Source organism: Tetrapisispora phaffii, chromosome 4, assembly GCF_000236905.1.
Source record: "Tetrapisispora phaffii CBS 4417 chromosome 4, complete genome".
Classification (NCBI taxonomy): Eukaryota; Fungi; Ascomycota; class Saccharomycetes; order Saccharomycetales; family Saccharomycetaceae; genus Tetrapisispora; species Tetrapisispora phaffii.
The window spans coordinates 587,934-601,259 of NC_016523.1; the positions used below are offsets into that span (position 1 = coordinate 587,934).

Sequence of the window (13,326 nt, forward strand, 5' to 3'; positions counted from 1 at the left end):
AGATTATATGATCTATTTACATAATTTGGTAACCTTCCAGCGAATATTCCTCTTCATTACCTTAGAAGAAGAAAAATTTCTTCTTCTTCTTCTTTTTTGAGCTAGAACTAGAACTTGAACTTACCTTATTTACCTGAGTTGCACTTTTAACCTTTCTTAATTCATTACTCTTTTTAGCTTTGTTCCGTTTCTCAAATTCAGAAAATACTCGCATTGCTTGTGGATGATGAGGTAAATTAAGATGAGATCGGTAATCATTTTTACTCTGTTTTAGTCCGTTTGATGATACGGGAGATAATGCTGGAGAATCATGAACCGATGCGACAACACTATCACTTCTACTTGTATTTCCTAAAACGTTAATCCCATCATTCGGTTTAACATTAGAAGCAAATCTAATCTTGCTTGGATCTAAAGTATTTTCAGATCCTGAACTCCTTCTACTCCTTCTGCCTTTCTCCAATTTATTAGAAGTTCCGACGTCCAACATGGATCGTTTAGAAGTAGTAGTTGGACGAACTGCACCACCTGTCAACACAGTCTTCAACTCAAGGAATTCTTCTCCATGTCCATCAACTTCTTCGTCAGAAAAGTTTTCGAGATCCATTACAAATTCTAAAGAAGTACTCATTATCACATCAATTTTTTTTAGTTTCTTTTCTGCATCTGTTAATTTTCTGTCAATCCTTACCTCGCTTAGATTCGTTAGCATAATCATTCTATGTACTGCTGCAAAATTATGAAGCTTTTCCTTCGTAGTTGAAATAACCGATCTAAAACTTTTTAAATCTGCACTGTCACCATCAGAAGATTCATATTCCGTATCTTCAAAATCACTTTCAAACTCTGGATCACTTTCGACTTTATCTGAATGTTTATTATATGAATTTATAATATCTGTAGTTAGAGAATCATTTTTAGATAATTGATATTTCGAAAGATCAATACCCTCTACTTTTTCGTATAACTTCTTCTGTTCTGTTTTATTTTTTAAAAAATCAATTGTCAGATTGCTTAATTTTTTTTGAAGTCTAGGCACCATATTAATTGAAGGTGATGACACACCAGAATCCACGCTTGCGTCCGTTTGACTAGCTTGGGAGCTGCCTGAAGCATTGACATTATCATACATTATTGCTCCAGGGACATTAGACTTATCGTTAGTTCCTATAATGTTAGCGTTTACACTAATTTGTTTGTTCAAAGCTTTTGATTGTTTCGCTAACATTTGATGTTTATTTTGTAGATTAATTTCGAAATCATTCAATCTCTTAACAGGTACTAAAAATACTGGAACGGGAAATTCAGTTGCTACTTTATCATTTATGTAAGTTGATTTCCATTTTACCAAATCATCTGTTCTTCTCCATTTTAAAGTAGAGAGTACAATAAAATCTGGATTATATATATTAGTTGCATCGATTAATGTTCTTAAAGTTTTATTGATTACAATTTCAATTGTGATTTTTATCTTTTTCCCTTTTGGCAATAAGACCATGATATAGTCAAAGATGTCATTTAGCTTTGTATCAATTTCATTTTGACTATACCCCGTAATCCAGACAATATCGCCATTAGCTGGATTAGATTCGGAACTAAAGTTTCTTGTCATAGATTTTGAGGTTGATGATGCAGGTCTATTGCCATATCTAAGCCTCGACCTTGATCTTGACCTTGATCTAAAATTAAAATTCTCATCTGCATAATGCCTATTTTCTTTAAAATAGTTTAAAACTTTGTCATCCTCATCTTTATTAAATGCCTCAGGTGAGCCTGACCTCTCTACTGCAGTAGGTGCATAATTTGTTTGTTGAACCGATGGATCATATGTATATAAAATTTCGTTATAGTTATGCCTTTTCTTGTTCCGTATATTTGGTAAATTTGCTATTACAATTAAATGATCTGTGTCATTTATTAACTTTGTGATTGTATAATCTAATGATACCCAAGTATGTTTTCTACCACTTATATGAACTAGATATGTCTTTGGTTGAGTCGACATTTTGTTGTACACATCATCATTCTCTTGTATTCGAAGTGTTTTCAATTTTCTTTGTCTCTTAGTCAAATCCATGCTATACATCATAGTTGAAGATCCCTTCGTACTTCTACTTGTATTTTTATTTTCACCTGCATCAAAAAGTATATCAGGTTTCAAAAAATACTTGTTCTTATTGAAATATCTTGATTCTATAATTTTTTTTCTTCTATTCCACATTTTTAACCAATGAAGTTGATATTTGTTAATGATAATCGCATATGATTCTATGCTTGGTCTAGTTGGATAATCAATTCTAACAAGTTTACCATTATGTCCTATTTTGAAAATATCATTTAAACTTTTCTTCTTTTGAATTATGGGAAATGACGGGGAAGCTCCATTAGGACTGAATTTATCTATTGCCTTTTTTGGTGGGGGAGACTTACTACGATCTTGCGAATATTTATAATTAAAATAATCACTGTTATCAGTCAAAGTATCCGATGTAACATAATCCAGATCCAATTCATTACTTGTTTCATTGGGATTAAGATCATTTTGTGAATATCCCAAAAATTTAGGGACAGTATCAAATGAAACTGTCTGTTTATAGTTGCTGATATTATTAGATTCCTTCAGCGGTTTATTATTAAATTGATTTTCTTCTGAGCTTAAATCATCAATCGTAGTATATATTTTAATTTTTCTGTAAATATTTCTTTCGTTGAGGTCTAACATTGTAAGATTTGATACTTGATGATTATTCTTATCTTATCTCTCTGTTATTATTTTTTTGGAATTATTGAATCAATCGATTTTTAATGATTAAATGCCAATGTAATATTAAACGGCCCTTTATTTCACTATGCCACACAAACACACACTCACAGTCACCCACTCACAAGCATACAGATCTACCAAAACCCAATTCGATGTTCAATTTTATCGAATATGTTAATAAAACCAGATAAGCAGGATAATTATCTGAGTAAAAAATATCAGTTAACCTTTAAGTTCGGGGACCACACATATGCATACACATACATATATCGTAAGAAGTCAATTAATTAAATAAGGTACTGTTATAGTCTTACCATGCATCGTAGATTCTTAGTCAAATAATGCCAATGGGCTATTCCCGATATCCTTTATTTTAATTCCCTCGAAATTTCAAAGCAATTATCGGTCACATGACGTTTTGCATAGCACGTGACAAAGAATCACACGTGACTTGTCAATCACGTGATGGATAACTATTTAATGGCACGTGACAAACTATACACATCACGTGATTTGTTTTAAGAAAATTTTGTGGAAATGACGAAACTGCAACTTTTTTTTTCCGTTTTTGGTGAATTCTTCTGTTTACCCCACTATTAATTTCTAAAGTTTCCGTTTACTTGAATGTTGTCATGTGAAGAAAACTGTAATGATAATAATAATTATAAAGCTGCTAACCATAATATAGTCTTATTAGTTACAAGAGACATACGTTACACATCTTTGAACTTATATTTGAAGATTACTTTTTATTTTACATTGAGGTAGAACAAGTATATTTTATTTGCTATCTTTTGTTGCTTTGCTGTTATTTTGGTACTGTTTACAGGATTTGTTATAGAACAGGAACTAGTAGGAAAATTGAAACTTTTTAAATTTACCAAAGGTGAAATATACATCCAGGCACTGTTTTATTTTTGCTGCATAAAGAAACACAAAGGTAGATAAGAAAAGTATTTCAATAGGTTAATAATTCTATCAATTTAAAGTACATACCGAACAAATTAAAAGGGGGAAAACAACTATAGATACGTCATGCATATTGTTAGTCCCATGAATGCTCTTCATCCAAAAGATAACAAATCCAATGGTATGCATCTTCATGGATCATTTAACGGATACCGTCAATCACACCAACAAAATGATCAACAGTCTCCTAAAGGAAATGGTTTGAATCATGTTATCAATCCAAATATGGTTTTTGGTACTTTATCAGATGGTGCAAGAATAGGCAATTATCAAATTATAAAAACTTTGGGTGAAGGTTCATTTGGTAAAGTGAAATTAGCTTATCATGTAACTACAAATCAAAAAGTTGCTTTGAAAATCATAAATAAAAAAGTTTTAGCAAAGAGTGATATGCAGGGAAGAGTAGAAAGAGAAATTTCATTCTTAAGACTATTAAGACATCCACACATCATTAAACTTTATGATGTTATCAAATCAAAGGATGAAATAATTATGGTCATTGAGTATGCAAATAATGAATTGTTCGAATATATTGTCCAGAGAGATAAAATGACAGAAAATGAAGCAAGGAAGTTTTTCCAACAAATAATAAGTGCTGTTGAATATTGTCATAGGCATAAAATTGTTCACAGAGATTTGAAACCAGAAAATTTATTATTAGATGAGAATTTGAATGTGAAAATTGCAGATTTTGGTTTATCAAATATCATGACGGATGGTAATTTTTTAAAGACATCGTGTGGTTCACCAAATTATGCAGCTCCAGAGGTTATTAGTGGTAAACTTTACGCAGGTCCTGAAGTTGATGTTTGGTCCTGTGGTGTCATCCTATATGTAATGTTATGTCGCCGTTTACCATTCGATGATGATTCAATCCCTGCATTATTCAAAAATATTAGTAATGGTATCTATACATTACCAAAATTTTTAAGTGAAGGAGCTGCCAACCTAATTAAAAAAATGTTGATTGTGAACCCTTTGAATAGAATAAGTATGACCGAGATCATACATGATGAATGGTTTAAAGTCGATTTCCCGGAATATTTGCTTGAATCTCAGGCTAATTCCACAAGTGAAGAATTAATGAAAAAAGCGAATAAAGATAATCAAATTGATGACAGATTGGTCGATGCTTTATCCAAAATTATGGGTTATGACAAGAATGAAATATACAATTGTTTAAGAACTGAAATAGCAGAAGATAGTAATTCACCTAATAGTTCCATGGTAAGTGAGATAAAAAATGCTTATACTTTACTTAAGGAAAATGAACAAATAATGGAAAGTCATGCTGACAACAGTAACTTTGATACGATTTTATCTCAAACATTGCCATCATTTCAACAAAGAACTCTTAATAAAGGAAACAGTACAACTCCAGATGAAGAAAGGACCCCAATGTTTTTAACACAACACATGAATGAAGGAAATTCTGGTGTAGCAATTTTACCTACTTCTCTTCCTCAGTTACATAGAGCTAATATGCTGAGTTCAGGTTTATTGCAGAATTCCAATATTCATCCTTTGGTTAGCAAGAAATCAAAGACTAAGTGGCATTTTGGTATAAGATCTAGATCATATCCTCTAGATGTGATGGGTGAAATATATATAGCTTTGAAAAATTTAGGAGCTGAATGGGCAAAACCTTCAGAAGAAGATTTATGGACCATACGAGTTAGATGGAAATATAGTGGTTCAAATCAGATCGCTAACAATGAAGCAAATAATTCTCAAAATCAAAATAATGAAAAAATTCCTGATTTATTGAAAATAGTTATACAATTATTCCAAATCGAAACAAATAACTACTTAGTTGATTTTAAATTTGACGGCTGGGAAGATAGTTCTGGTGCTCCAGTTACACCATCTGATATAACTTCAGATGAGATTTCTGCATTTTCTGCCTATCCTTTCTTGCACTTAACAACGAGATTAATTATGGAATTGGCTGTTAACAGTCAAAATGTATAAACGACTATTTGCATTATATTGATGTAATTTCGAAATAATCCTTTTTTATTGTGATGATAACAATACTTTCCAACTTTGAATGACCCCCACCATTAATGAACTTATAGATATAATTATTGTAATATTTTAAAATTTCATGTATAAAAACTAACTGTATGTAGATTTTAATGAGAAACCTAATGATAAAACACAATTATAATACTGTACAATAATGTTTCATATGATCTTATGATGTCGACAGTTGCGATAAATAATGAACCCGAATTCATATCTTTTAGAATTTTATTATTAAAAAACACAGAAGTAAAGAGTTAAAGATACATTATACATTATGAATAATTTAAGTAAGTATAATTTATTTAACAATGATATGGGAATAGTACTACTTTAAGTTTTCTTTTAAATATTCCATTGATTTAGATAATATTGTATCTGGTTCATCTTTTTCAATGACCGTTATGCTATCCTTATTCTTTTTATGTTTTATCACTTTAATCTCAGGATTTGAATCAGTGATGTTTAGTAAAGTATTTATGGGTTTGGATGCAGGCGTCTCCTTCTTTTTGATATTTCCTGCCAGCGAATTTCTGCTAACTCCATGTATATGAGATGTATTATTACCCATTCTAACAGGGTTTTCAACCTCAATTTCATTTTTATTAACATCACCTTCGGGAACTGAATCATATATTTTTCTTAGACACACGTTGATCCACATTCTCCTTCTATATTCGCCTCGGTTGCCTTCTAAATCGATATCATATACCCATTTTGTGCTAGTATCAATTTCTACAAGTTGAATAAGTTCCTGTTCAACCCACTTTAGTGGATCTAAATCAAGTACCCAATTATTCTCACCGTACCATGTCCAGTCATGTGGTGGTTCAATGTCATCAATATCACTAACACAATGATCCTCAATATGTGCTTCTTTTATTCTTATATCGGAAAATAATGTATATGCATCATTTGAAAAGCCCAATGTAATCCATTCACCTTCATCTGAAAGTTTTTGTATTTCAAATATAACCACTTGCCTTTTTTCTCTTGCTTCGACCAACTTGAGTTCCTCATGCAGCTCATCCTCGACTTTATTTGTGACCGTTAGGAGCTTCAATCGGATCTCTTCAGAATTAATAACTTTTAGAAAATAATCACGATTGGATGGATGACAAAGTAGAATAATTATCCATCCAAAAATAAGGAACAGCTGTTTAAATGGTATAAACTGGAGTAGAACATCAGTGAAAAAGCAATTTAGGATAATTATACCAATCAACAAAATATAAATAAAAGAAGACACAACTTCATTAGTGAAAAATGCAAAACTTCCAATTATTGATGCAATGAAATCATATACTTCCACATATAATAACATGTGGTTTTGTAAATCTGTCATGTTAATTAGGAATTCCTGACTTAAATGAGGAGCTGGTACAGGAACAACAGCTTTTCTTAAAGGAGGACCTTGTGCTGGTGTTGGGTTGTAATCCAATAGAGGAGTAGTCTCTGGTTTATGCATATATAAATATTGAGGTGTCATCACCGCACAGAGAATGTACAACATCGGCAACAATGTGATCGTTGGTAAGGGTTTCAAGATAATAAATGAATATAGTAGTGTAATAGAAAGGGTATATGCTGGGTTCGTCCAACTAAATATATTTAAAAATTCATTGGTTAAGTTAAAGGGGAAACTTAATCGTGCATTTGTTTGAATGAAGTTGGCTGTCATTAATGGAGCAGATAATCTAGGCCTGTCCTTAATCATTTGCATTCTTTTATCCAGGTTAGTTGATCCCATTTCAGAAGAGGGAGGAATTGCTATCTTCAACAGATTTTCAACCAAAACGTCGGCCATCATTTGTTGTATACTTGAACCTGACGAAAATGTTACTTTTTTAGATTTATTATCAAAAACCTCATCTGAATCCTTTTGTGAAGGACTATCTGTATTTTTACTGCTGTCTCCATGTTGTTCACCCAGCCCTTTAGGCTTATTAGGGTCCTTAGCATAAACACTTTCTTCTGTAATTAGATCATTGAGGAAATCATTTTTTGCAGCTTCGTTCCATAAGAAACTAGTAACAGAATCCATGACTTAAAACTAGAGCAATATATATTGCTCCTTTGATAGATTGGGCGAGGAAGTAATTCAATTAAACTTTAAAAATATACTAAGCAATCATAATTTAGCTACCCTTCAACCACTCATTAATTATAATTGAGATATTGAAGTTAGATTGTATTTATATATATATTTATATATATATTTTTATATATAATTTTATAGTAATGCAAATTATATACACTTTTTAAGGATTGCTAATTTTTCAGTTTTTATTATTTTATTGGTGATGAGCAAAAATATCAATTTTGAGATCAAAAAGTTAACAACTTACATATTGATTGATGGTTTTACTTGTTATATTTAAGATTGTAATACTGTAGCAGAAATATACAAAATAATTTAACATAATTGACACTATAAATTAAAGAAAACTGACATCCTAGATCATTTAATTTGAATGAACTAGGAATATTCACAGTTGGCTCAATATTTATACAATGCAAAATATGGCTCCAAGTAATGAAATCGAAGAGTTAAAAATTCATTCAAGTGATTATATCAGTGATATAAAGTTTTTTAAAGATTTAAAGAAGTTTATGGTGACATCTTGGGATGGATCATTGGGTATATATAATTATAGCAACCGAGACAATGTTTATATAGAGAATGTGATACATTACGTCCATCCAATTTTATGTTGTTGTGAAGTTATTATTAATGGAAAACGCAAATTGTATGCAGGAACCGTACAAGGTGAAATTTTGTTATTAGATGAGATCAACAATGAATTTGTCAAGTTAAATGGTATTGAAATAAACAAAGGGATACCTTCTCTTTGTGCATACCGTGACAAATTAATTTGTGGCTCATGGAATGGTTCTTTGCATATTATTGATTGTCATACCAATAGTGTTGATTTCAAAATTCAATTAGACGGAAGGAAAATATTCAAAATGAGTTCAAATGATGAAAAGTTGATACTTTATGCGACAAATAATACGACGTTATATTTTGATCTGCCACTGCAAAAAAATAGTGAAGGTATAAAGGTAGAGTCAGGACTAAAGTTTCAAACGAGAGATATTGCATTGACACCAGGGGGGTGTGGTTATGTTTCAAGTAGTGTTGATGGAAGAGTTGCTGTTGAATACTTCGATGATGAATCCAAAAAATTTGCATTTAGATGTCATAGAATGACATTATCCGACAGTCAGTTTGTTTTCCCTGTTAATACCATTTGTTTCATACCCAATTCCAATATATTATATACTGGTGGATCTGATGGCTGTGTATCTTGTTGGAATATATCTTCGAAAAGAAAAGTTGGTCAATTACCCAAAATCAATGAAACCAGCATTGTTAAACTTGCATCAAACGGCGATATTCTTCTTATTGCAACATCTGACGACTCTTATAAAACGAATTCAAGTATACCGGAAAATTTAGAATTACAACCTAGCATGTTTTATTTACTCTATCTATAACACATTCAACTACTTTAATTTAAATATATAAATTTAATAAAGCATACCCTCGACTTGGAAAAGAAATATCCACACACTCATAATTTAACACGTTTTTTAGCATTGTCGTCGTCATTTTGATTTTGCTTTCTCTTTTCTATATTCTTCATTAATTTAGCATCAGGAATAATCTTAAACCTCTTATGAATACTTAAAATACAATTAGAAATTGATTTAAACTCTGATTGTAAAGTTTTATGTGCCATAAACTCACGAAGTTCAGATTTTTCAACGGATCCCTTTACAGGCATTGGCTCTCGACGGGAGTGTATTGGATATTGTTTCAATCTTAACTCTAAAGCACATTGCCAAACGTTATCACATGCTTTTGTGACCATACTGCGCCCAGTGATCAATTGAATTGACAACTTTGTGGTTCTGAAGACGTAGTTTTCTAAATCTAATTTGTCCATTGTATCAAGGCAATTGATCTGCGGGAACATACATAAAATTTGAATCATAACCACCATCTCCATCATTATTTCTCCATTTTCGAATAAGTCATATGTATCCAAACATAATTCTTCTCCTTCAGTCAATTCACGGATACACTCAGACTCTGCAATTATATTTACTACTTTTTGCAGTACAGGTTTGTAGCTATCATTTAAACCAAAATATTTTATAGTAGCATCAATTATTGTTGTCAACGAAATTTCACCACAGTCATTCAACGTACCATCAACTTCAACATATCCATATCTCCTCAATAATTCGAAGTTTGCATGATTCCCATAAGTGTTATATATTTGTTCGTTTGCCTTTATTGGTTTAATAGCACACATCTTCAGTACTCCCGAGTCATAAATTAAATTTGCATTACATCTTTTAGTATCTGCATTCAATGTGTCAGCCAAAGGAATCATAGATTTTATTAAGGAACGTTCAATATCTTCCTCTTCTTCCTCTTCTTCCTCATCAGCATCACATTCTCCCCTTTCAATATCGAATGAGTATGCCATAATGATACTTGCAACTAATAAAAACCTATCCCAAGTGAATGATGAAGTTTCAATGACGTCAAGGTTCTTCTCAACAAACTCCATTAACTTTTCATGCATAGCCACAGATTTATCCTTACCAATTCTCTCTAAAATAAATGATGGTTTTAAATTTTCTAATTCACGATCTTCCCAATACATCAATGTATTAAAATCAGTAGCCTTTGGAAGCACTGCAAAATACTGCGACCAAAAACTTTCCTCTTTCTTAACAAACATCTCGTAAAACAGACATAGTATTAAGGTTTCCCATAATCCAATCTCCTCAATAACAGTCTTGCCATCGATATAACCTTCGTAATGATTCTTGAATAACTCTGAAGTGTCAACATTTAAAATGGAGTCACGAGGTATCTCAAATAAAACTTCATCTTTCTCAATGTGCTCCGATGCAACTACACATCTACCTTCATTGATCTCCCTAAAATCTTCAATACGAACTTTTGGAGATACAGAATACTTAGCTACACAGTGAAGCCATCTCCAAAATTCATCGGTACAATTTTTATATTCATGATCAACCATCGTCAGCACACTATTTTCTTTCAAAAACTAACGCAAAACCCACAACAAAATTTTATCTATCTATTCCTGACCACTCACTCAACATAATCAACTATCCAGCTGATCAATTGAGCAACTCTTGAACTCCCCAATTCAAATCGTTATGTCTTTGAACACTTTATAGTCAAATTCTGTGATGAGATGAGATGAGCTTAAACATTATATGTGTAAAGAGTACTTGATCAAAAACAATCATCACAGACGATCGCCAATTCGAAAAGCTTTCCGTCCCATTTCAAAATGATTTGAAATGGAAATTTCCAGAAGTAAAGATAAAGAATTCATTTACTGCACTATGTATATATTTGTAAACATTATATTTTATATATAAGGGAGAGAATAAATGTATTTTTATTTCGACCTTATGAGCTGTTCAGTCTTATATTTCTTTCTCTTAATTCAAGTCCTTTCCAATTTGCTTCCAAATACAGTGTCAAGTTTTTAGAATAAAGTTTATAAATACAAATACAAATACAAACACTTTTAAAATTATGTCCTTATCAGCTGACGAATATAAGCAACAAGGTAATACTGCCTTTTCTGCTAAAGAATATGAAAAAGCCGTTGATTTATTCTCTAAGGCTATTGAGGTTTCTCCAGAACCAAACCATGTCTTATACTCTAATAGATCTGCTTGTTACACCTCGTTGAAGAAGTTTACCGATGCTTTGAATGATGCTAATGAATGTACAAAGATCAATCCAACTTGGTCTAAAGGTTACAACAGAGTTGGTGCTGCACACTACGGTCTAGGTGATCTAGATGAAGCTGAAAAAAGTTATAAAAAAGCTTTAGAATTAGATGCTTCCAACAAAGTCGCACAGGAAGGTTTGGAACAAGTTAAAAGAACTCAAGAAGCAAGGAAAGCACAGCCAGATATGGGGTTAACCTCCATGTTTAATGACCCAAATTTAATTGAAAAATTAAAGAGTAATCCAAAAACAGCAGAAATGATGAATGATCCTCAATTAGTCGCAAAGTTACTCTCTTATAGATCAAATTCTCAAGCATTAAGCACCGAATTATTCTCTGACCCAAGGTTAATGACTATAATGGCTACTTTATTAGGTGTTGATTTAAACATGGGTGACTTAAACGGTTCTAACTCTATGCCACCAACTGCAGAAAAAACTCCGGAAGCTCCAGTTGCCGCCACCAAAGAAACTAAAACTGAAACGGTTCCAGAATCAAAAGAGAAAGAGCCAGTTGCTGCTAACCCAGAAAATATGGAAGTTGACGATGCTGATGTTCAAAAGAAATTAGCTGACGCTGAAAAAGATGAAGGTAACAAATTATACAAAGCTCACAAATTTGACGAAGCTATTGAACATTATGACAAAGCATGGGAATTACATAATGATATCACATATTTGAATAACAAAGCAGCTGCTCAGTACGAAAAGGGTGATTACGAGACTACAATCAAGACTTTAGAAGATGCTATTGAAAAGGGTAGAGAATTACGTGCTGACTATAAAATAATTGCTAAGGCTTTTACTCGTATGGGTAATGCTTACGAAAAATTAAATGATTTAAAGAAAGCTGCTGAATTCTTCAATAAATCTTTGACTGAATTTAGAACACCAGCTACTTTAACTAAATTAAGATCTCTTGAAAAGAAAATTAAAGTACAAGAAGCTGAAGCATATATTAACCCAGAAAAGGCCGAAGAAGCACGTATCCAAGGTAAGGACTTCTTCAATAAAGGTCAATGGCCAGATGCAGTAAAGGCATACACAGAAATGATCGCCAGAGCTCCAGATGATGCTAGAGCCTACTCCAATAGAGCCGCCGCTTTATCAAAATTAATGTCATTCCCTGAAGCTATTTCTGATTGTGAAAAAGCTTTGGAAAAAGATCCAAATTTTGTAAAAGCATACATAAGAAAGGCTACTGCACAAATTGCTATCAAAGAATATTCTTCTGCGTTAGAAACTTTAGACATTGCTCGTTCTAAGGATACAGAATTAAACAATGGTTCAAATATCAGAGAAATTAACCAACTATATGCTAAGGCTACTCAACAAAGATTTGAACCTGCTTCTAGTAATGAAACACCTGAACAAACATACCAAAGAGCTATGAAGGATCCAGAAGTTGCTGCCATTATGCAAGATCCAGTAATGCAAAGTATTTTACAACAAGCTCAAACTAATCCAGCTGCTTTACAAGAACATATGAAAAACCCAGAAATCTTTAAAAAGATTCAAACTTTGATTTCCGCTGGTATTATTCGTACTGGTCCATAGATTAATTTATTGTTGTCAGCTCTCAAGCAAATTACATAAATATAAAAAATCACAATAACTTTGATCTTAAACTTTACTTCGTAAAATTTTCTAAATACCTTTTGTTTAATATTAAAGCAAGACAATATTTTTTTATGTACTAAGTCTAATAAATTAATGATAATTGTATTTACGCGATGGCGACAGGTAATTCAAAAATGTAACTTAATATATA

The 13,326-nt window shown here is 31.9% G+C and overlaps 6 protein-coding genes across 6 annotated transcripts; 3 read left to right on the forward strand and 3 right to left on the reverse strand.

The window, feature by feature from the left end:
• Nucleotides 1-61: 61 nt before the first annotated feature.
• On the reverse strand, nucleotides 62-2,722 carry TPHA0D02830 (uncharacterized protein; the record flags this gene model as incomplete). Its single annotated transcript, XM_003685305.1, has 1 exon — nucleotides 62-2,722. The coding sequence occupies one exon, from the start codon at nucleotides 2,720-2,722 to the stop codon at nucleotides 62-64; it is 2,661 nt and encodes an 886-aa protein (XP_003685353.1).
• Nucleotides 2,723-3,799: 1,077 nt separating this feature from the next.
• TPHA0D02840 (uncharacterized protein) lies at nucleotides 3,800-5,704 on the forward strand (the record flags this gene model as incomplete). The annotated part of the gene is made up of 1 exon (XM_003685306.1): nucleotides 3,800-5,704. The coding sequence occupies one exon, from the start codon at nucleotides 3,800-3,802 to the stop codon at nucleotides 5,702-5,704; it is 1,905 nt and encodes a 634-aa protein (XP_003685354.1).
• Nucleotides 5,705-6,086: 382 nt separating this feature from the next.
• PEX29 (Pex29p) lies at nucleotides 6,087-7,802 on the reverse strand (the record flags this gene model as incomplete). The annotated part of the gene is made up of 1 exon (XM_003685307.1): nucleotides 6,087-7,802. The coding sequence occupies one exon, from the start codon at nucleotides 7,800-7,802 to the stop codon at nucleotides 6,087-6,089; it is 1,716 nt and encodes a 571-aa protein (XP_003685355.1).
• Nucleotides 7,803-8,281: 479 nt separating this feature from the next.
• On the forward strand, nucleotides 8,282-9,259 carry BUB3 (Bub3p; the record flags this gene model as incomplete). The annotated part of the gene is made up of 1 exon (XM_003685308.1): nucleotides 8,282-9,259. One exon carries the CDS (start codon nucleotides 8,282-8,284, stop codon nucleotides 9,257-9,259), a length of 978 nt encoding a protein of 325 aa, XP_003685356.1.
• A 77-nt stretch (nucleotides 9,260-9,336) lies between these two features.
• RKM4 (ribosomal lysine N-methyltransferase) lies at nucleotides 9,337-10,824 on the reverse strand (the record flags this gene model as incomplete). The annotated part of the gene is made up of 1 exon (XM_003685309.1): nucleotides 9,337-10,824. The coding sequence occupies one exon, from the start codon at nucleotides 10,822-10,824 to the stop codon at nucleotides 9,337-9,339; it is 1,488 nt and encodes a 495-aa protein (XP_003685357.1).
• Nucleotides 10,825-11,354: 530 nt separating this feature from the next.
• STI1 (Hsp90 cochaperone STI1) lies at nucleotides 11,355-13,112 on the forward strand (the record flags this gene model as incomplete). Its single annotated transcript, XM_003685310.1, has 1 exon — nucleotides 11,355-13,112. The coding sequence occupies one exon, from the start codon at nucleotides 11,355-11,357 to the stop codon at nucleotides 13,110-13,112; it is 1,758 nt and encodes a 585-aa protein (XP_003685358.1).
• Nucleotides 13,113-13,326: the final 214 nt, after the last annotated feature.